General features: G+C 43.4%; 1 protein-coding gene across 1 annotated transcript in view; it reads right to left on the minus strand.

The window, feature by feature from the left end:
• Nucleotides 1–768: 768 nt before the first annotated feature.
• LOC128736072 (zinc finger protein 768-like) overlaps nt 769–22194 on the minus strand; it is an 87674-nt gene continuing 66248 nt past the window's right edge. The window contains exon 2 of the mRNA XM_053830555.1: nt 769–2201. Coding sequence (XP_053686530.1) covers nt 769–2201 — 1433 coding nt within the window. The remainder of the gene's footprint in view (nt 2202–22194) is intronic.

The following is a 22194-nucleotide window of genomic DNA, read 5'->3' on the forward strand; positions in this document are numbered from 1 at the left end:
CCTGATAACTTGATTCACTTTTCTTCTCTTTTTTCGACTGTCCAACATAATTTTACTTTCATTTTTCGTTTATCGTACTGTTTTCAACGACTCGCTGTGGACCTGTGTGGTAGTCAGTGTTTGTGTTTGGTGTCTACTGATTCTAATTATAATGATGGTAATAATAGGTTATTGAATAAACTTTCAGGAAAGGTTTAGAGCCTAGGCATATGGTGTAACGACTGGTAGCGGCTGAAACGAGTCCTACGTCATCTTCTTTCTAACATTCCAATCGCTACAAACAGCCAACGCATAATTGAATCGTAGTTCTAGGATAATTGAATCGAATTGCTCTTGGGATTTGCTGGTTTAGTTTTCTTTTAAAACTTTTGATAAAATTGTATAGTGTGTTCGGTTTTCAGTGTAAATACTTTTTTCGATGCAGCTAGTGTATATAATGCTACCTTTCGCTACTGGAATATTGATCTGCGAAAGATGATTTTCTAGTGTTTAGAAGTAGAAGAAGCTAGCAACGGGAAAATGAGGAATTCTTTGTAAAGTGGAATGCTACTTACAAACTGTGATCTCTCACCCCCTATAATGCTTCAATGGATAAAACTTCAAAACTACTATTAAAAGCGCGCACCTGTCGAAACTAGAGTGAGAGAGCAAACTGAGCTTGCCAACTTGTTATCTTGCACTCGCTCGTATAGTGTACATGTGCGTGATTCAGTTTAAAATAATACGATACGCCTTGGTAGCGGTCACAGCGGCCGCATCCACTATTGGTTACCCGCTAAAGTTAACGTTAATATGGACAGCCGCCGTCGTTGGATTGTGGCTTCCAGCTGTCGCCGATGTAGTCAAGATGGTGGTCGTTCCATTGACAGCTCCCAGTACTGCGGCGGCAGCCGACGGGTTGGCTGTCAAGATGGCCGTTGGGGACGTGCCATTACTACCACTGGCCAGCAAACTTCCGGCGACATTCTTCATTACGAGAATGTTTCCGCCGGTAGCTCCGCTAGCCGCAGCCGCTGCAGCTAACGTGGCGAAGTTTTGATTTAAAGCTTCCTCATTACTGTTTTCTTGCTTTACGAGCAGTTTGGCGCCAAGTTTTTCCGCAAATGTTGCGCCCACTAGTTTGCTGTTATCCATATTATCCAGACTATTACTCGATCCCAGTGGACTCATACAAGAATCTTCCTTGAAGCAGGCTGATTCGAGGTGCTTGTTGAGGTACGATTTGAGTGCGAACGTCTTATGACACCGTTGGCACTGGTAATTCTTATCGACGGAGTGAGTTTGCATATGCGCCCTTAGGTTAGACCGATCGGCAAAGGCCTTGCCACAGTGAGCGCAGCCGTACGGTTTCTCTCCGGTGTGTGATCGTAAATGACCTTGCAGAAGCCACGGTCTCGAGAACAGTTTTCCACATACCCCGCAACTATGAGACAATTTGTGCGTTAGAACATGCATTGCAAGTGCCGGCATCGATACGTAGGCTTTACCACAGGTCATGCACTTCTTGGCCGATTGAGAGTCCAAACTTCGATGTGTTTGCTTATGCCTCGAAAGGTTACTCGAAGTAGCATACTGCTTGCCGCATTCGGTACAGGTATACTTGGCTTTGGTCTCTAGAATAGCTTTCGGATCAGCGATTTTCTTTTTCGATCGTCCGTCACTGACAAAAAAGGCTTCATAAGTGTAGGCTACAGTTTTGCTGGATTTCTTGTCGTCCAGAGTATTGGTGCTATTTTTATTTTCGTTCTGCTCCGGTGAGCCCAGAGAGCTGGGAACAGTGTGATTTCGTTCCTCTTGGAGAAGTTGATGGTGTTGGTGCTGCAGAATTTGATGCGGAGCTGGTGGTGGCAGAAATGCCGTCGATGCACTGAGATCCAGTATTGCATGAGCTGCGTGCAAGTCCTCCTCCGCTGGAATCCGGATCTCGTAGTTACGCGGCCTGTCATCCAGTGAGTACGGCCGGTAGATGTCCTTCTTCTTCGGGGGTAGTGACAGAGCAGTTCCGGAACTGCTGGTGAACAGGTTCTTCTTAGCGGGGGAAATACTTTCGTGCCGGGGACTTCGCTGAGAATCTTCGCCGGGAGAGCGAGGAGGTGACGTGGGAGTCGGAGGCAGTATGTAGTGCGTTTGCTGATATCCACCGTCATGTTCGATTTTCGGCAGGAAGGCGGTGAAGTGATGCGAAATGTCTGGCGTGTATCCTGGAAGAGAGCAGAAGAAAAAGATATAAGCGTCAGATCTATTTGTAAATAGTGATTAAATGGAATATTTGTTATAGCAATGATATCAACTAATGAATAAAATAAAATTTCAGCTAATGAGTATACAGACTTCATAAGGAAAATTTGTGAATAAAGATTAAATTTAATATTCCTTCTAATTCAGGGTATAAAACAGTCCATCATCTCACCGTGCCGTCTTTTTTATATTTTTATAATCAGGTGTGAGAAAATCTTCCAAAGACAACACCTCTACGGTGTTGTGTAGCACTCGCAAAGTGCCAACTTGCGCCTACTTACTAAAACTCTCCTGCTATCCTTTCCCTGAACCCATCCCGCAACTACCGTTAAGTGTTATTTCAGGAGGGAAGACATGTATTAGCACTCCATCGTTGCCGTTATTGGTGTACGTTAAAACAACTATCTCTGTCATGCCACACCGCCGCACCCGTCACCTAGGGACTGGGCTGCCCAGTCAGCCCGTTATCTGACCCTAGCTAAGCTATGTCAGGCCCTGTCGTTGCATCCGTTCTAGCCGTTGCAACTCCGTCATCATGTTCACCACGGCCCTATCGATGGCGCCCAAAATGCGAAGCTCCGCGCACCTTCTCTGCACGATATTGTCAGCGTTGGTGTCTGCCCCAACGACAGCAAGCATCTCACACCGCAATTTCCATAGCATGCTCCGAAGTTTCCTTGGCTACCTTACATTCGGGGCAAAAGGATAACACTGTCCGCCCACACGTATGTAGATACTTCTTAAAGCATCCATGCCCTGATAAAAATTGAGAGAGGTAGAAGTTTACCTTAACGTTGTCATCTACCGATTCAGCATGAGATGCTCTGGATCACCCTATGGATCCATCTGCCGTGTTCAGCGGGGTCCCATTCCGCCGTCCCAGTCCAGCCCAACTCTGTCCCGACCGCCCCTGACGTTCCTCTGCCTATGGCACTCGATGTCCTCGCCTAGAAATATGCATATGGGAATCATGGCTGCAATGATCCCGATCACATCTAACGATATGGTGTGATAGCCGCACGCTACGCGCATTGCCATCGGCCTGAACACTTTGTGCAAACATGTCTGATTGCGCTTACTACTCAGAACCGGGGCCCATGCCGGTGCATCATACCTCAGCACCGTCATATCAACGCTGACTGACCAACGTTCGGCATAATCTTGGACAGCGCAGTAACCGTTATTGACGCTTTACCATAAGCATAATCCACGTGGCTGGTGAAGTTCAGCCTGTTGTCGCCATAACATCCAGGTACTTCACACTACATTTGGAGGCAATCACCTGTTTCCCAGCGATAGTTTTGACCTCTAGGCCGCCTTGCAGTTACTGTTCATCACCGCTTCTGTCTTATGGTGTGCCAGTCGTAGATTGACGCCAGCCATTCAACCCTCTATTATGGTTATCGCATCTGATGCCAGCATTTCCACCTCTTCGAGAAACTCACCTACCACTGAAGGGACGACATCGTCGGGCAAACCTGTGATCTCATCCAGCAGCTCGAGCCTCAACCCCCATCGTAAATGGCATTTCCGAGCGTAGGACCAAGAATCGAGCCCTGTGGAACACCCGCTATCACTTTGTACTTCTTCGCCCCATTAGTCTTGTCGTAGGTTAGCGTGAGGTTCTCGAAGTAGGTTTTATGCAACCTCCATAGATCGTCCGGTATCCTCCGGTAGCGCGATCGCCCAACTAGCGCTGATAAAGGTTTTGACATCGATCGTGACTATGGCACAATATTTAGCTGTCACTCCGCCTCCTCTGTCTCATACGTTTCTTGACACACTCTATTGCGGACTCGATGCCGTCGACATCGAACTTCCCCTTACGGAAGTTCCAAACTGCGTCCTTACCAGTCCGGTATCGCTTTCTACAATAGGTGTTAGTCTAGTTAGGGATTCCCTAATGGTTTTCAGGACCAAGTGCTCTCTTCGGTTTTAGACCCCTGGCAATCACAATGAGCTCCTCATTCGTGATTGGAATGAGGGTATCATTCGCTTGACCGTACGGGGTTGAAGACCACCTCACTGGATCCACTGAATAATCCTTCCACGAAGATTTTTAGCTTGTGTTGGCAGGTTTCCAGCGGAGTAGATGCACCCGTCATCTTTTCCAAGCACCAACCCAGGGTTTGAATCCGTAACGACATAGTTGCTGAAACCAGGATTTCTTGCTTCGCCTAATCTCATTGTTAAGCGCCAACCTGGCCTCTCTAAGCTCAACCACACGCGCTTCGACTTCCGCTCCGCTTCTTGCTCTGTGGCATATGGAGCGGAGGAGGCGATTGGTCTCGTTCCACCAGTATACCGAGCGATGACCGTTTATTGGCTGCCCGGTCCTAGGCATGGTTGTGTAATGGCTGTAATTATAGGTCAGATCAGTACGATATGTTTACACATAACAATTTCGTCGATTTCAGGCTATGGTAGATAACTAGGATATTCCGGAGTTCGGAATTCTAGATCAACAGACACGGTTGACTAAAGCTACTACGAAGTGAGTGATCTACTGCTTGCGAAATTCTGGTATACGTTCTAGTCCCTTCCAATCGCCTAGATGGCTGAAGCCATTACCGTAACAGCAGGACGCCAAATCCGACCAAGACCCGCCAAGAAAAGTAGCAGATATTTTTCCAACTAATCGTTCAAGCAGAGTTCGCCGCTGATGGCAAACCACAGCACAGGTACAGATAGTTTACCAAACCAAATATTTCTTAGCGAACTTCGACAGTTTTTTATTTGCTTGAAAACGTTTCCCACCTTTCTTCTTCCAGGTGTCGTATAAAACTCCTCGCTAGCAATTTTTTTGGAATCTGCCTTAACATAAGATTCGTCGTCCATCGCCACTCAATGGAACTTCATGAACATCGTGTACAACTTCCAAGAAAGTGTTTTGATCATCTTGTTTTGTTTATCGTCGCGATTTGGAGGGATTACCTACGAATGGCCGAAACACAAATGGCCGAATCACGAATGGCCGAAACACAAATGGCCGAAATAACGAATGGCATAATATACCAAATGGCCGAATCACGAATGGCCGAATCACGATTGGCCGAATCACAAATGACCGAAACACGAATGGCCGAATGTCATATTCGACCGAAAATATTCATAGCCTTCAACCTGCGCAAACGTTGGGTATATGCTGTCCTTACTCGCTGCCGCTCGTTCGGACTTAACTAAGGGATAATCCCTAATAGACAGTAAACCTAGGAAAATGCATGCACCTAAATAGTAGTGGTTTCTGCAGGGGGGCTGCCCCCCCGCAGTGGCCGGCGCTTCCGACGGCGGGTCACCGGCGCACACTCGCGGCCTAATACGTCTCGCACCTTATAATGAAGATGTATTTATAATTAAGAAATATGAGATAAAAACCAGGTAAAAACAAGTTTATTACCCTATCACTAAAGCGACCGAAATATTTCATTCAATATCCCGCCGTGTCCATTTTTGTTGACCGCACATAGCAAAGCCAACAGTTGTGTCCATTGTTGTTGAACACGGTTTGTTTTCCGCACGGTAGTTGGTAGTTGTCCTGTGAAAAATGAGTGCAACCGGCGATTCATCCGATGTTGCTGGTTTCAACGATGAAGAAAGTGCACCTGTCGTCAAAATTGTGTTGTCGCAGAGAGGAAAACCGATGCTTTCCATTGATGGAATACTATTCAATAAAAACAAGCAGGTAATGTACGCAACTATTGTTGGTTCCCATCACCTGTCAATGACCAGGATCATCACAGAGCTGCGGGTGGAGCAAAAGACGATAGAGAATTCTTCAAGGGGATGTTCCGAATTCGCGCCGAGAAATAGACGAAAAAATCTACTCGAAATGTGTTAATGCTCACAAAATGAGCAGCAAAAATTTTGTTGACGCAGTTGCGGTTTTATTAAGCGCTAAACAAAGGCGTTCCTAAAGCATGTTTTGTTTGTTTAATAGTAGTAGTTTGATTTTTGTTTGATTAAAGTTATTTGTTAGCTACTTGCCAATTCATGTTTTTTTATTGAGTAGTTATTTAGGCATTCCGAAAAATTTCGGCCTTTCGTGATTCGGCCATTCGTGATTCGGCCTTTCATGATTCGGCCTTTCGTGATTCGGCCATTCGTGATTCGGCCTTCTGTGACTGTTATTGAAATTCGGCCATTTGGATTTCGGCCATTCGTGATTCGGCCATTTGTGTTTCGGCCATTCGGTACCAGCCCATTTGGAGTCACTACCTTTTTATAACCTTCGACAGTCGGATGGCATTTTCGCTCGATGTACGGTTGTAGACAGAGACAGAAGAGTAAATATTTATTGTTTATACGTATTGAAATAACATTTTGTGAATACACTGTCGCTGTTTCTCGCTAATCTTTAGGTAGTAAAAAACTGTGCCGTATTGTATATTAATATATTTTTTTCTTAAGAACCAATTATTTCATTGTTTGTCAGGAAACTAGCTGAGATCATCCCACAATGAAGAACGTATCATCTGAATGATGAAAGAAACAACTTTATTGCATACAGTTATTGTTTTTAACTGCAAAATCCTATCCCATCATTATGAAGAACGCTCGGCTCCCGAATTCCACTGAAACGAACAATCCCTCTGTCCCTAAAACCATTCGACAGAAACCTGTCGACTTGTTTGCTTTTAAAGGTTCGCAAAACAATATGCGCACCACCACCTTCTATGGACCGACCGGTGACAGAACAACACAAGGCACGGAACTTCACCACCACTGTTTTCCTCCCACAAATTATTACCTACCACCTACCGACCGCAGTGGAAACGGGCCATAGCGACACCGGCGATGACTGCAGTGCCATTTACGATTATGTTATAACAATAATAATAATTATGAAAGCGAAAATATTTTAACGACAAAATTTCACCGCAAAACTATTTCACGACAAGCAAAAAGTCCCCCCTGCCTCGGACGACTACTCGGGTAGCTCTTTCCCCTCAACTTAACTCAGGTTTGCTTGAGTTTTATGGATTTAAATCGTACACCGAGCCAGCAACAATCCTTTGGATCCACACACTTGTTTTATTTTTTTGTTTTCGACTGCATTTGTGGTTTGCTAGAGCAAAAACGACTGTAAGTCTTACGCCGGCATCGCTTGGCACCGAATCAGCAGGTTTTATATTTCAATTGCAAAACTGGCCCCCGGCTCTGGTCATCCTTCCTTGCTTGCTGAGTGGAGTGCCAAGTGGGATAATGAAGTCACCTACACCGAGCACCGAAGGGAACTGCAAACGTGCGAAGAGAAAGGAAAATCCAGGTGAGCTTTCTTATTTATGGCTTTGTCGAATGCACTGGGGGACGGACGAGTGTAAACAAACGACTAAAGTGGTAACATGGCCAAGAACGAGACAGAAATTGAGTTGTTTTCCCTTGCCGCTCAACTGAGCTTTTAGGTTAGCGGAAAGTAGGCAAGCTGTGGCTACGTTCCGTTTTCGAATATTATTTTTTGATAGCCAGTTTTTTTTTTGCGAAAACAGCACGGTAACATTATGAGGCATTTCCGACAAACAGAACAGGGTGCACAGGGCGGGCAAGCAGGTTTCTGCAATAGGACATGAAACTTTTCAGTCGTATTTAAATTGCTTTATTATCCCACATTATTATAAACATTGAAGTTTTATGAGCCATTCCATCATTTGCGACTTTGCGAGTGAAATCGTTTCACTTCCGTTTCGTGATCTTCTCCTTACCGCTGCTGCTGCTGCTTCTCGGGCGACACAGAACTGGGACGTTAGATCGTTTATCTATTTATTGATCTACGGGAGCATGCGGTTAGGAAAACGAGGTTATCCCGTTACAGTTGCTCCATCGGAACAGAGCAATTTGGCTACAGGTGAATAACTTTTTAGAAATGGGAACTTTTGTCAGAGCCATTATGTCACGTAATGTAAACACCAAACCACAAGAAAAACGTATAATAAAAGAAAACGGAAGGTTAATTGCGCCGGAGATTATACGGAATGATAATTATTCAACTCATTCAACTTTTGCGAATTGAAAAGGATACGAATGAATCGCAATTTTAAACGAGATGTAAACGTTCACAAAAAGTTTCAGGAAAAAAATTTCGGCTCTGGAAATAGCTATCTAAATGTTGGGTAAAATCTTATATTAAATCTGGGCTATCATACCGTCGAACTTAACAGATCGGGTTAAACGATCAAAACACTTTTAGCGTTGTCGGTGGCATCAGGTTTGATTCTCGTTAAGATGAACGATTATTCTGGGAAACTTTCTCGATTAATAAAAGAGTATTCGGAGTACCGTTTCAATGTGGCTAGAGGAACCGTTAAAGGTACTTTAGTTATCAATTGCACACCATGAGTCCTTCTTTAAGTAACTTTACTACCCACAGTTGTTGTTATAAGTCACGATTACTAGCTCTTTTCAGTAACTCCCGAAGTAACGCCGAAACCCTACTATAGTAAACAAAAACTTACGCCCTACGTCAAAATAATTGACTGCTAAAACATAACTTTGCTTCCGTTTTGAAGAAAAGGGTACGAGCAACTTTTTTCGAACTATGTACAATCAGAAAAAGTCAATGCCTCGGGTAAACACAATGTGTAGGCGATTTGTGTGACGGTGCTCCGAATCGCTTCGACCTGGCCAAATAATCCAAGTTTCAAGTGTGTGAAAACAGCCGATTTGTACCGCTTAGTAAACCTGTCGACGTTGTCGTCGTTCGTCATCGTTCGCTTTCCATCTGCAGAAGCTGGAAGTTTCTAGCGGCGGGAGAAGGGGCCAACCGATTTGAGCAACATGGTAGCGTGTTATATAAATACTATAAATACGTGATTCGTCTTGCACGGTCGGTCGGTGCTGGCGCAGGATACGGTTCGCTTCGTTCGTCAATATCGTAAAAATCTACGACGTGTCGTGCAGACCCAGCCCAGCCCAGCCCTCCAGCCCTCGGAGTCGGTTAGCAATAAGAAAAGTTCAGAGTTGACAGCTATTCAGCAGCCACTTCGATAGTTAGAAGAAACGTGGTGTGGTGGAAACCGAAAAAGGAAAAGATCCGCATTTGACCTGCAATATGGATTACTACAGCCTGTCTGGCAGGTGGTTCTAGGTAACTTTGGTTTATAATGTATGCGCTGTTAGTTGAACGGTGAGCGACAGTGAAGTTTCTTTTAGTTAAACTGTCGTTTTCACACGAAATTTCACTGTACCTTCGCTTGGAAAGTGGCGAGGTTGCACCAACAGAAAAGTTTTTCCAGTGTCTAAGTTATTTTTGTTCAAAATCAGTGCGCTATATTCTCACCTCATTCATCTTCTTCAGATAGGTTTTGGATGTTTTTATAAAACAGCAAGCTGTTTTAAAAAACTAAACTTTGATACCTAAAATATCAGTCAAGAACAAGAAAATTGACTGAAAATTGTTGGTCGAACTATCATCCAGCACTACAATTCATGAATGAATTGTTTTGGAGGGTAGAAAGCCGAGAAAGACAAACACTGTCAACAGTCCAGTAGTTATATCGATAAGCTAAGATAAAACAATACAACCAGGAGTATAACAACTACAAAAAGTTCGACAACTATGCTTAGAATGTAATAATCTACGTTCAGCATTGAACTGACAAGTAGTTAATACAGTGACGGTTGCTGGCTTCATTCCATTAAAAGTTCGTGAACAAGCCAGTAACACAACTACAACTAGACCAAAAGTTCCAAAAATAATTTTCTGACTTCAGATGCTTTACAGAGAGGCTAAATATTAACACTCGCTGGCAAATAGTTACCGAGAAATTGTTTTTTACATTCAACCGTCTGCCACTTTTAAATGATAACATTTGCTGTTCAGATTGAAACAGTAGGAATAGCCCAACGCGACCAAAATAAACCATGGATGGGAAATAAGAAACGCGGAATTGGGATTTCTTAGCTCCCAAGGGAGCACGCGAGTGCTCTCCGACGTATTCAGGAGCCGCATGTTCGGGATCCTAGCGCTGCAAAGAGGTGTGCTAGATGAGTTTAACAACGCTACATACGTACGTTCCCCCGAATCTCTAAGCCAGTGACTTAAGTGAAGTGAAGTCAAGTGAAGGCTTGCCCGGCCTGCAACTCCGCCTCAGGACGGGTTAGTTCCAGAGCGGGTCAGGACAAAAAAGGCAGATGCATACAACCAAAGGTGCTCACTCTACGCGTTTTCAAGAATCCTAACCACAGAAAATCCTCAATCCACAAACCGACTCGTACCTTCTTTCTCACTGGGCAACTGGGCATAAAATTATTCTAAATAATAATGGAAGTATCTGAGCAGATGCTCATGAGATGACCGAAAGCTCGAAGCGGCACTTCGTCGAGCACCTTAATGGCGCCCAGTGCCAGGACAACCATGGCGGCGAGGAAAGCAATTTCGACTGTTACAAACGTAGAAAAGGTGCCAGCTCCAACAAAGTTAAAAACACCATCAATAAGCTCAACAAGAATAAACCTGCTGGGATGGCTTACAACCGAAGCTTATTAAGATGGACTTGAGAAATAAGGTTACTTCTTTGTACCGGCTGGTTATAAGAATTTGGGATTCAGAACAGCTGCCAGAATTCTGATCTATAAGAAAGGCGATAAACTGGACTGTAAAAACGGTTAGCTATGGACTAGTGAAGGTTTCTCAGAAAGCTGATTAGACTTATTAAAGCTATGAATGTTTATCAAGTACGAGATACTGATTAGAGCAGTTTTTTCTCTGGAGTATGGAGGCAAAGGATAAACCGTGAACTCGTGCTGCATTATGGCAGGCGCGAGGTGTTCAACCAGTGGAAGCGCAATGTCAATGATGAAATAACAGAAAGAGGCGGTACGGAAGTTAACCTAGGAGTGCCTACAAACGATGCTAGCGTCCTAGCTCCCGGTCCGAAGAAATCCTGCGAGAAATCGGACAGCTAATAGAGCCATCGGAAAGGACCGACTCCCGACAGAACTCTACAAAAACGATAAAGAACCACTAGCTGCGGCACTTCGCTAAAAATTTTCAAGAATTTGGGCAGAGGAGAAACTACCGGAGGAGTGGATGGAAGGTGTGGTTTATCCCATTCTCAAAAAGGGCAATCGGCTTGATAGTGGCAATTACCGTGGCATTACGCCGATTAACGTCACCTACAAGATGCTCTCCCATATCTAGTTACGTCGTCTATACCCAAGAGTAAGAGCTTTTGAAAGGTAGTATTAAGCGAGTTTTTGGGGGCCCGACTACGGATCAAATCTCCGACAAATCCTCCAGAATTTTGGGAGTACAACGTGCCCTGAATGAGCAAGACCGGTTAAAAGGTCTCAAATATAAACAAACAAACAAACAAACAAACAAACAAACAAACAAACAACGTGCCCATGCATCATATTTTCGTGAACTTTAGGGCAGCATACTGTCGAGCGCGAACAGCTATGGCAGGTAATGCGGTTTCCAGACAATGTGATGCGGGTGATCAAAGCTACCCTGGAGCGAGTAGTATGTTACGTGTGTGCTTTGAGGGCGCTTCCGAACCTTTGCAAATCGCGCAGAGGGTTGCGACAAGGGTATGGACTGTCGTCGTTGTCGTCAGCAGCATAGAGCCGGGGTGGCTCGTATTGTTTCAAGCACTCGTCTCCATTCAACTCAATCCTCGACGCCAATTTCCCAGTCGTCTCAGAAGTCACAAATAACTTTCGACCAGGTTGAGCCATCTTGCAAATTGAGTCCCCCGGTTCCTGGTGCCGCTGGGATTGTTGAAGAGAACTGTTTTTGTCGCACTGGTTTCGTCCGGTAACCCTATGACCTGTCCGGCCCACCGTAGCCTACCGACTTTCTCCAGATGTATGATGGGAATCTCACCAAGCAGTGCCTGTAGCTCGTGATTTTTACGCCTCCGCCACTCGTTGTTTTCAGTTTGCACACCTAGAATGAACTATCTTGAATTTTATTTACTATCGTTATTGAAGGTGTGATCCAGGGAGTGGGCATCGAAATGAGAGGAACGATCTTCAGTAAAAATATCCAATTCCTAGCCTTCACAGACGATCTTGACATCATTACTAGAAAGCTTGGAACGTCGGGAGCAATCTACGCCAGACGGAGACTAGGAGTATTGGGTTACAAATCTTGCGCCAAAAACCAAATGTATGGTAGGAAGAGACTCCAGCGAAACTATCATTCACCTCATACGGGCATGATGATGAACTGAAAGTGGTTGATGAGTTAATATTTTTGGGATCTCTGGTTACCGCTGACAACAATACGAGTGAGGCGAGGCGCTTCAGAGATTTTCATCGTAAATCTGGTGAAAATCGGGAGGCTACGGCGGGCCGCTCACATTATAAAGATGCCGGGCTACGACGTGTGCGTGTCGAGACGTTCAATGAATTCAATGAACAGTGATACAGAACGAGCCACCCTGACTCTATGCTGCTTAAGAAGGTAAGACTCGTGTATTCAAAGGTGGTATTTTTGTATGCCAGAAGGGCATTGGGTTAAAAGGCCACTGCGACAGTCTTAATGATTCAAAGGTGGTTAAAACTGGGCAAATACGGTGAGTAGGGCATGTTGCAAGAATGTCGGACAACTAATCAGCGAAAATGGCGATATTTAACTGCGGTTGGAACATGAAGTCCAAAAGCACAGTGAGCAAGATGATTAGATCAGTTGGGTCTAGTGCATGATGTACAAGGAATTACAGAGCGGCAACCAGCAACTGAGCATATTGGAGGAATTTTGTTTATCAGATTATGTCGTAAGACGGACAACGGAACGTCACTTAAATAAATAGTACAATTTGTTGCATGAAATGTTATGCAACTTTAATTAAACACAGTACACAATTGGTACACAGATGTAGAATATCGAAACAACATATTATATGGTCACGAAAACAACACAACACCGCTGGCGCTGTGTTTGTTGAATTCTACATTCTACTAAAATGACAAACAAGGGAACGTTTGTCAACAATGCGACAAACATGTAATTTTCAAGGAATCCAAATGACGTAACAAAGGAAACTATCTCCACCATCATTATCATACAATCCTTAAACACACAGACATGAAACGCTCAAACATGACTATTACGCACGCTTTTAATTCCAAAATTCCCTCAACAATCGGCTGTTTTTCTCCTCGTCATCCACAATCACAAATCAAATTTACTAAATCTTTACAAAACATCAAAATAGTGTTCCGAAACCGAAACCGCTTCGCACCATTCGATTCCCCATCACCCCATCAGCACACCGTAGAGGCGCAGGATGACATTCAGACCGCAGTCAATAATCTCATTTCCCGAAACGATTCCCGCACTCATAATAGCCTGTTTGTCGCACCAAATCGTCGTAGTGCCTCCTATTGCGTCCCGCAACCTCACCACGTTCGTTGCCGATGCTTGTCCTCCTCGGTCGGCTGATTCAATGAGGATCAAATTGTCACTGAAAATAACCATTAATTCAGCCTGCTTGCTTTCCCGCTCATAGGGGGTCAGGGAGCGGCACCATGATAAAGGACCCAGTTTTTTTTTCTCGCCTCCTGTACGTTATAGGTGACTACTTGCTGGGTATATATACCTATCTAGAGCTATAGAGGAAACGGAAGAAGTCGTAAAGCGATAATGCTGGTTAGTCGGATCGGAGCCACACTCCCAAAGTCGTCTTGTGCAGCATGCGGGGGATAAATTTCGTTATCGCTTCTAAACGATTGATGAGCTACTGGTTGCCTGGTTGGTCTGCTGCTGACGTAGGATGTTCGCATGGTGAAAGTGAAGGATACTCGGCAGCACCGAGGACAGAAGCAGAGAGACTTTAAGTGCGATTATGGTTTTTCGTACACTGCAATTTAGCAGAAGCAGCTACTGACTGAGCTGTCTTTAGGTGAGGACGGCAAAGAAGAAAAAAAACCCGTACTCGTTTTGTGGGAGGCTCTGTTGTGGTAATGATCGCTTTGAATGCAATTTCGTCAGGCCATAAACACTTACTTTCTCCGCTCCCCCCACGGTCGCAGCGGGGGCGGATGTGAGTGTGCGTGATTTCTTCAGCAGCGGAGTATTTTTATGTCGATATAGGAATTAATGACGGATACATCTGCGCGGCTATCGTTTTCGGACGGATCTTTCGGTTTTATCACGTGCTTTTGATATGACGCGAGAATCCTGGAGAAACCTGCTACGTGATAACGGTGCGAAACTGCTTTATTATCTTAATGCCGCTGTTAAGTATTATTTTCACCAAGGGAGTATCTCCCAGACGTTCTGCAGTCGTTTTTTTTCTGCGGTGTTGTAAGAACAAGTTTTAGATGGGCTCAGATGTGGTAAAGTTTCGCTCCTTTATAAGATGTTTGTGGATTAGCTGCGAATACTTTGGGCTTTACGAAAAGTGTATAATTAAATACTGATAGTTTGACAGCTGAGCAGATGGAGTTATAAGTGTAGTAACTTTGGTGAAACCCGATAGCGGGATTTGGCTACGGTTCAGTAAAAAGCTTACAACTTGAGCCATACACCACAATAAAGCAGCCATACTTTTCGTCTAGCGTCAGCCCTCTCCTCACAGTAACAACAATCTTTGTTCTCTTCACGCACAATGACGTCTTTCGTAGGATCGAGTCTCGTTCGGAAAATGACACCCCTGGGAGGGACGCCGACCCTGCCTTTGCCACCGAACTTGAAGCAACAATAAACCAATATATACTGAAACGAGATTGATTGATTCGTTTTCTTAATGTTTTTGCCACCCCCGCCCCAGAATACTATGTCGTCAGTTTTTTTTATTCGTTCAGCTCTCCGCCCGCCATCGGACTTTCCATCGGCAGAAAGGAATCTTTCATTTTTTCTAGCTTCGTTTTTTCATCTGCTTCTCCCGTTGGCTTTTCCACTCATTGTTCGCGCTATTTTTTCACGCCACCCAAGAAGCTATTGTTGTGTTTGCTTATCAGCATCTCTCCCCTAGCTCTCATCCCATTCAACTGCAGGATTGGGAGTTTTGCTTTTCAACCAACTGAACCACCCAATAACCACCCCTTAGAAGCCAAAGTGGCAGTCATGATGATGAATTTGATTTTATCTTTCCCTTGCCACCACCATCATCACCATTTCCCGAACCAAATCCCAGCAGCATAGCTACTGTTATTGGAATTTGGTCTGCCTGGAGCAGCGGGCAAACCTCGAAAAAAAGATCTAATTTGGGTTCGCGAAATCGTGTTGTAGAGAAAAGACGTCGCTGGCTGACTTGCTACAATCGCAAATCGCAATAAAAGCCAAAGGCTCCTTCCCGGCTGCAGGCTCGCTAGATGTTATTTTTTCTTAGCCCGCAACAGTTGAAGTCTTTTATCCTTCTTCCGATTTTGCTTGCGATACCCCGTGTGGTTGTTTCGGGCGAACAAAGAAAGAAAATACGCGCTGGCGCCGCCGCTGGGCGGCAGGAAGCGCTGGGAGTTTCCACGCCGAAGGATCACAACCACACGGATCGATAACACTAAAGTGACACTGTTTCAATTGAAACGGAAAATCGATTAGCTGTAAGGTGAGGTGAAGTTTGAAGAGTAACCCGGTTCGTCCATTGGAATCTTTATCGCAACGAGTCAAAACATTTCGTAATTAGATGCTCGTTATCAGATCGTAGATCGTAACTCGTGGATACCAGTTTTCAAATTTTGTGGTCTTGGCAGGTACCTCAGAAAAGACAGTCAGTTTTTGACGTAACATTACGCACGCTATGTCCGAAGGTACTTATTATTTAACTTTCATGCACCTCAGATTTCTCTTCACAGAATGTTAGTATTGGTCAAAACAATTAATTTAAAGAAGGGCTTAAAATATTCTATCTTGGGTTTTTTGCAAAATTCAATTTTCAAGGTTAATTAGGGGTCATCCTCTCTCAAGAGATCCGACACAAATGCAATAAGGCTTGTACAAGTTTGAAAAAAAGTTTATGTCCTGGTCTCAAAATATTGTTGAAGGGGAGGGGGGGGGGGGGGGGTAACAAGAAAAAAATAATTACATCATACCTTCAATAACTAAACAAAAGAGATAAAACCAGCGTTTATTTTTACATATTATTAAAACTTTAATACAAAATTTTGAACATTGCTTAAATTGTAGCTCAAACCGAACCAAATTTCAATATTTTTCGACCATAAAGTATGCATCCTGGTAGAGATGAGCCAGTTTGATAATAGTGGAGTGCCACAGGATCACTTTATTTATCTTTATTTGAATTTTACATTAAACTTTCGTGTCACTCGGTCAATTATCTTGTTTTTCTGAACTATCCAAATCCGTGACACTTACTAGTTCATAACTCGGTAATCACGAAATAGTATCGTAATCTACTCATCGCGTGAAAATGGCAGTTTACACTTTTTTACTTGGAACAAGTAAAATATCTGCTTATCACTCAAGAATGCAACATAATAATACACTTTATTTTTTTAAACCTTCGCTTCATACATGAAGTGACTTGCTTCATTTGTTGAACAGAACGTTTCAAGCAAGCTTCAGTTGAGGTTGGTTGCTGTTTCAATTGACGACGGCAGAAAGTCAGGCACAATTTGTCGACATTGACTAGGTTAACTTTAATATGCGTTGCATTGTAGGAAATGTTACTCAAATTCAATTCATTTGCATTCAAAGTTGCTGGCCTTCTTCTGAATATTTGATAGAAAAGTACAAATGAAAAGTTGAAACCGACAGTCATGATGAAGTGAAACCCGTTTCGCTGACGCTAACTAAAGTCAGTTTGAAACTGAAGCGGTGCTGCTTCTGTTGAAACCGAAGCTTCACTGCTTCATTGTTGAGTGACGTTGTCGGGCCCTGACTGTGCATTAATCTTTGTACATGAAATCTTCATTGATAACCAAACGCTGGGAGAATCTTCCACGAGGAGCGGATTCGAGAAATTTCTGTGTTTAGTTTTTAATTGGTTCAAAGTCAAAGTCAAAGTCAAAGTCAAAGTCAGTCAAAGTCAGTCATAGTCAAAGTCAAAGTCAAGGTCAAAGTCAGTCAAAGTCAAAGTCCCAGCTGAAGTCCGTGAATTTTACTCTAAATTTTCCGCCAGATAATGGCCAATTTTAAATAAGAAATGAAATTTCCGCATAAACTGCTTACTTGGGTACGGGAGGGTATTTTCAACCCTGTAGCCAGAACAACCTTCAGGAATTATATTGAAACTATATATATTCAAGACAAGATTTTTATACCGGTTGATAGAATAATATTTACTGAATATAGGCGTGTATTTTGGTCTTAATGAAACGCTAATGAATTTGAGTTATAGTCGCGAGAAATGATGAAGTCGCTGCGGCTAAATTGGGCCTATTTTCTATAGTGGTGTTTGTGTTGTCTAAATCCGGCAGGCCGAAAAAGCCTGCGCAGGGATTACTGGTTTTCAAAAACAGATCAAAAGAGAGACCGATGGATAACGTGTCGGTATTACCTACATGTCGGCGCATTGAAGATAACCAGTTTTGCAGTGACAACAGCTTGCTGCTGGCGCTAGTGTTTCATTGAATCGTTCATATACACTAGCAACAGAAGCAAGTGGTTGTTACTCAAATACTAGCTATTTCAACACGATAGAAGGGTTTCAGGCGCAACTGCCTCACATATTGGTAGTAGTGTAAATAGAGCACCATATGCAAAATGCTGCAAATTGCTAGTGAATGAAAATTGATTTATATTTTCATATCAGAGGAGAATTTTTGTGTTCTTCCGTGATAAAAAGAAGTAGAATTGTTCTGTGATACCATATATACAGCTGTTTAGTTTTTAGAATAAGTAAACGTGACCATAATTGTGTGTTTTCCAAACCGAATCCGATCAAGAGATCGGACTTCATCCAATCAAGAGCGAATACGCGTAAGCGATTGCTTCTGTTTTGTTTCAGCCTAATCACGTGCTAGTGAAAAAACAGCGGTTTTGATGTTTATTGAATAAACTTTAGCAAATGACTTACATTTTTATGAAAATAGTTATAATTAAAGCCTATGAGTGCTACATTCGTTACGGTATTGCTATATAGTGGCAAAGTTTTTATTTGGGAAAGCGCAGCTAAAAAGGTAATGTATGCCGAATTTACTAGCGTGCTGGAAATACCTTCCCCTACCCTACCTATAGCTTTGAACTTCATCACCATAAATGAATTATTTTATGTTGAAAAACAATATACACAAAACAGTCGTAGAATTTAGCTTCTTCGTGAATGACACATTGTTGAAATTTTTAATCAAAAATTCTGTCTTTTCGGCAGTGAAGGTCATTAAACACGCATTTTATTCAAGTTATAAGCATTGCCTCAGTTGGCATACTGCAAGCCCCCCACAAAAGACTCACACCCATAACAACGGTTAGGTGTTGCTCAACTTGCATCCGCACGTTCCTAGCGGCCAGCTGCTGTAGCCTGAAATAATATAAATAAGCACCAAAGCACAGCCTGCAGCTTCTCTATCGGTGTTATTTCAAGCGGTTCGACACTTGTATCCAATTATGATTATACACATCCCAAGCAGTGCTTCCCAGGCTGGTCTAACGAGCCAAACTCTTGCGTAGAGACGAACGGGGATCCGGCCAAAACTCTCCCATCCTCCTCTCTACTGACTGGCCAATCGTAATAAAACAAACTCCCACACCCCCCTAGCTCGAGCAGCAGCAGCAGCAGCACCACAGCAGGAGCAGCAGCAGAAAGACAGACTGTATGTTCGGAAGCGATAGCCAAAGTTTTTGACGCAACGAGTAATTCCTGATGTGTTCGCCCATCTTCTCCATCCGCTGGCAGCATCTGAGATGTGAGTCGGGGCGGTAGTGTTTTAGCAGCTTTTCATAGCATTTGCAGCTGACGCCCGGTGCATTGTGCTAAAAGTGTTGGTACAGCAAGTTTGCGGAAGCGGGTGCGGAGGCGTGCGTGCGAGTGTTGGCCCGTCGTTAGAGTTAGCAACAGGAGAGTGCTTTTCGGCAGAGCGATTCATTAGGGACAACTTGCAAAATCCTTCATGAGACAAGGGTAATCCTTTATATTTCACTAGTAGCAGTGTTCTACAAAATTCGGAATATGTTAAACCCGATATTGAATGTAGATTATTAATTGATTTAATCGCATCAATTTTGTCATGCATTAATAAATCAATGAGAATAATGGATGTTCAACATCAAAATCGGAGCTTTCAAAGGCATTCTTTGGCATTGGTTTCGCAAGCTAGATGGATGCAGCTTCTCGTCCCGCGATCAGCATCTTCCCCAGCAAGAGCTTGTCACATTGAGTCATATTTCATGTACGTTATTTCACCGGTATAAGCACCCTAGGATATGCTATCCAGCTGGCAAAAGAAAAAATTTCACCTTCTTTTTCCATTCCATCCAATCTATCTGTGCGCCAAGCAACGGAGAGGAGGGGACATTCTTCAAGGATTGCATCACAACAACAACGTCGGCAGGTTCGCCACTTCCCATGGGTTCCACCAGAGCCAGCCAGATGATGGTCTTTGTGGGAAAATTCCTATCCCGAGCGTAGCGTTCCTTAGAGCGAAGGTTCCTTAGAACAGCGAGCAGGAGTTTCTTTTGCTCCACTGATGATGACGATGGTTGTCGATATAACACTGAACAGCACAACATCTGATTATTGGATTATGCTTGAAGCCGACAACTTCCGGGGGCCAAGCGAGATGCGAAGGCATGCTCGTGTTTGATGCTTGGTTGTTTGAAGTTTTTTATGGGTATTTAAATTCGTTACTTTGTAGGTGAGCGGTATAAACGCACCGCGGGAAATTATCTAATTTACCGGTTAAAGGAGTTTATGGTTGTCAATTGTCTTGAAAACGGTATATATGAGCTGTGTTGCCAGACTTTGCAAAAGAAAAATCCATAGTTTTACCAACTGTATTTTTATCACTGAAGAAAGGGCTACAACTTCATCTCAAAATTAAGCCAAAGACAAATTTAAACAAATTTTAGTTTAAAGAAACTGTTGTGCTTCTTTCAACGGTTTGTTAGTATTAAGGGTTCGTTAGTTTTGCAGAAAACTGTAAATTGATTTCGATGTGTAAAAAGCAAAACCGAGGTGCTACATTCCGGTATCGAAACTTAACCTTCTATTTTTTTAATAACACAGATTTCGCAGCCAGCTGTTGGAGTACAGGGCAATTGCAGGGCCAGTTGCTACGATCCTGTTGACTCTTCGATGCATTTATTTTTAGCCCAATCGTCTTAAACTACGCTTACCGTCTGGCGTAGATGACCTCCGTCGTCACATAGTTCTTGACTTGGATACCACAGTCATCTGCGAAACCTAGAAATTGATTACCTTTAATGAAAATCGTGGCTCTCGTTTCGATACCCATTCGCCGAATCACTCCTTCAAGAGCAATACTAAATAGTATGCCAGGATAACCCGCCACCTTGTCTCAACCTTCGCCGCATCTCGAAGGGACTCGATTGATCCTGAGATGCGCACGAAACACACCACTCGATCCAATGTAGGTCTGATCTGTCGCGTCTATTTCTCAGGAAAACAGTGTTCATGTATCGTATGCTACTTTGAGGTCCATAAGGATGTCATGCGCTGGCACGTTGTACCCAGCTAGCACCAACTCGTATATCAATGTACGAAAATTATCGTAAATATCTCTTAGCAAATTCGAAATCGTAACTAAAGCATGATAAGTAAACTGGGTTCAAGTTGATTTTCTATCGTATATAATGATAATAACTGACATACATACGAATTTCAGCACAAAATCGTATAGCAGTACGAAGCGAGTCGCGCTTAATCGGATATTATCGTATATAAATATTTATATAACCGTAGCGCTTAAAATTATTCCTAATCACGTATATCGTCTCCAAAATAGTACGGATATGCCAATTTTGCGCATCAAATACGATTTATCAATATGTATCAACATGATTTTTATCTTTTACATACATATGAAAATGATAGCTGGCTGCTTCCGTCATTTCTGCAAAATCTGTCGGATGGTAAAAATTTGGTTCGCGATGGCGCAAATCCTCACGAAGTCTGCTCTGCTCTCTGCTGGTAGGCGGTCCTTACTTTGGTCCGGCTTTGTTGGTCTTCAGCAACCGGATTTCTCATCAGACTTCTTGACGATCAGATGTTGATACATTACTATCTTCCAAGGGCACTGCTAGATTACTTTCCGTTCCACCTGCTGCTACTTTGCCATTGAGGTGTTCATCGAAGAAATGCTTCTACCTGACGATCACCTCATGCACATTTTGACCAGTTTTCCTTCTTCGTCCTACATATGTTAGGTTTCACCTTCTTGTGATAGAGTCATTAGCTCGGAATAGTTGTTCTAATTCTTCATGATCTCTATCCTCCTTCTTGTGCTTTTTTCTCCTTAGAATCGTCTTCGAGAGTAGAAGAACTTAACTGCTGGGAAGAAGGCAGTGCTCCATCAAGTATTCGTGCATAGTTCTCGGCAGATTGCAGATTACATTGTCGAATGTTCAGGCAAGGAGGACGGCTTTGACATGTCTAGTATGCGGTAGACAGTTTTATGCGCGCATGTTCTGCTCATAGGTGATGGTCAGAGTCAATACCCGCAAGCCGTAGGGAACGTATGTTCGTGATATTAGAAAAGTACCAGCCATCTATAAAAACGTGGCCAGTCTGGTTCATTATACATTGCCCAGGTGGTCTCCTGTCTGGTTTGTTGATATCTTTGATTGGGAAAAAGGTGCTTAAAGTCACCAAGCCTCGGGAAGCTGCCAAGTTTATACATCGTCGGTCGTTATCGTTCGTATAGGTGTGCAGGCTATGGGGTCTTATCATCGGTCTATATATTTCTTCCCTACCAACCTGGGTGTTCATATCCTCAATGACAACCTTGATGTTCTGTGGCAAATATCTGTAATACGTTGCCTCCAGCCGCCCGTAAAACACTTCCTTCTCATCATCGGGTCTACCTTCATGCGGGCATGGCATAATTGAACAAACGACCCTTTATCCTCGCATACATCGTCTTTCTGCCCAA

Source organism: Sabethes cyaneus, chromosome 2 (genome assembly GCF_943734655.1).
Source record: "Sabethes cyaneus chromosome 2, idSabCyanKW18_F2, whole genome shotgun sequence".
Lineage (NCBI taxonomy): Eukaryota > Metazoa > Arthropoda > Insecta > Diptera > Culicidae > Sabethes > Sabethes cyaneus.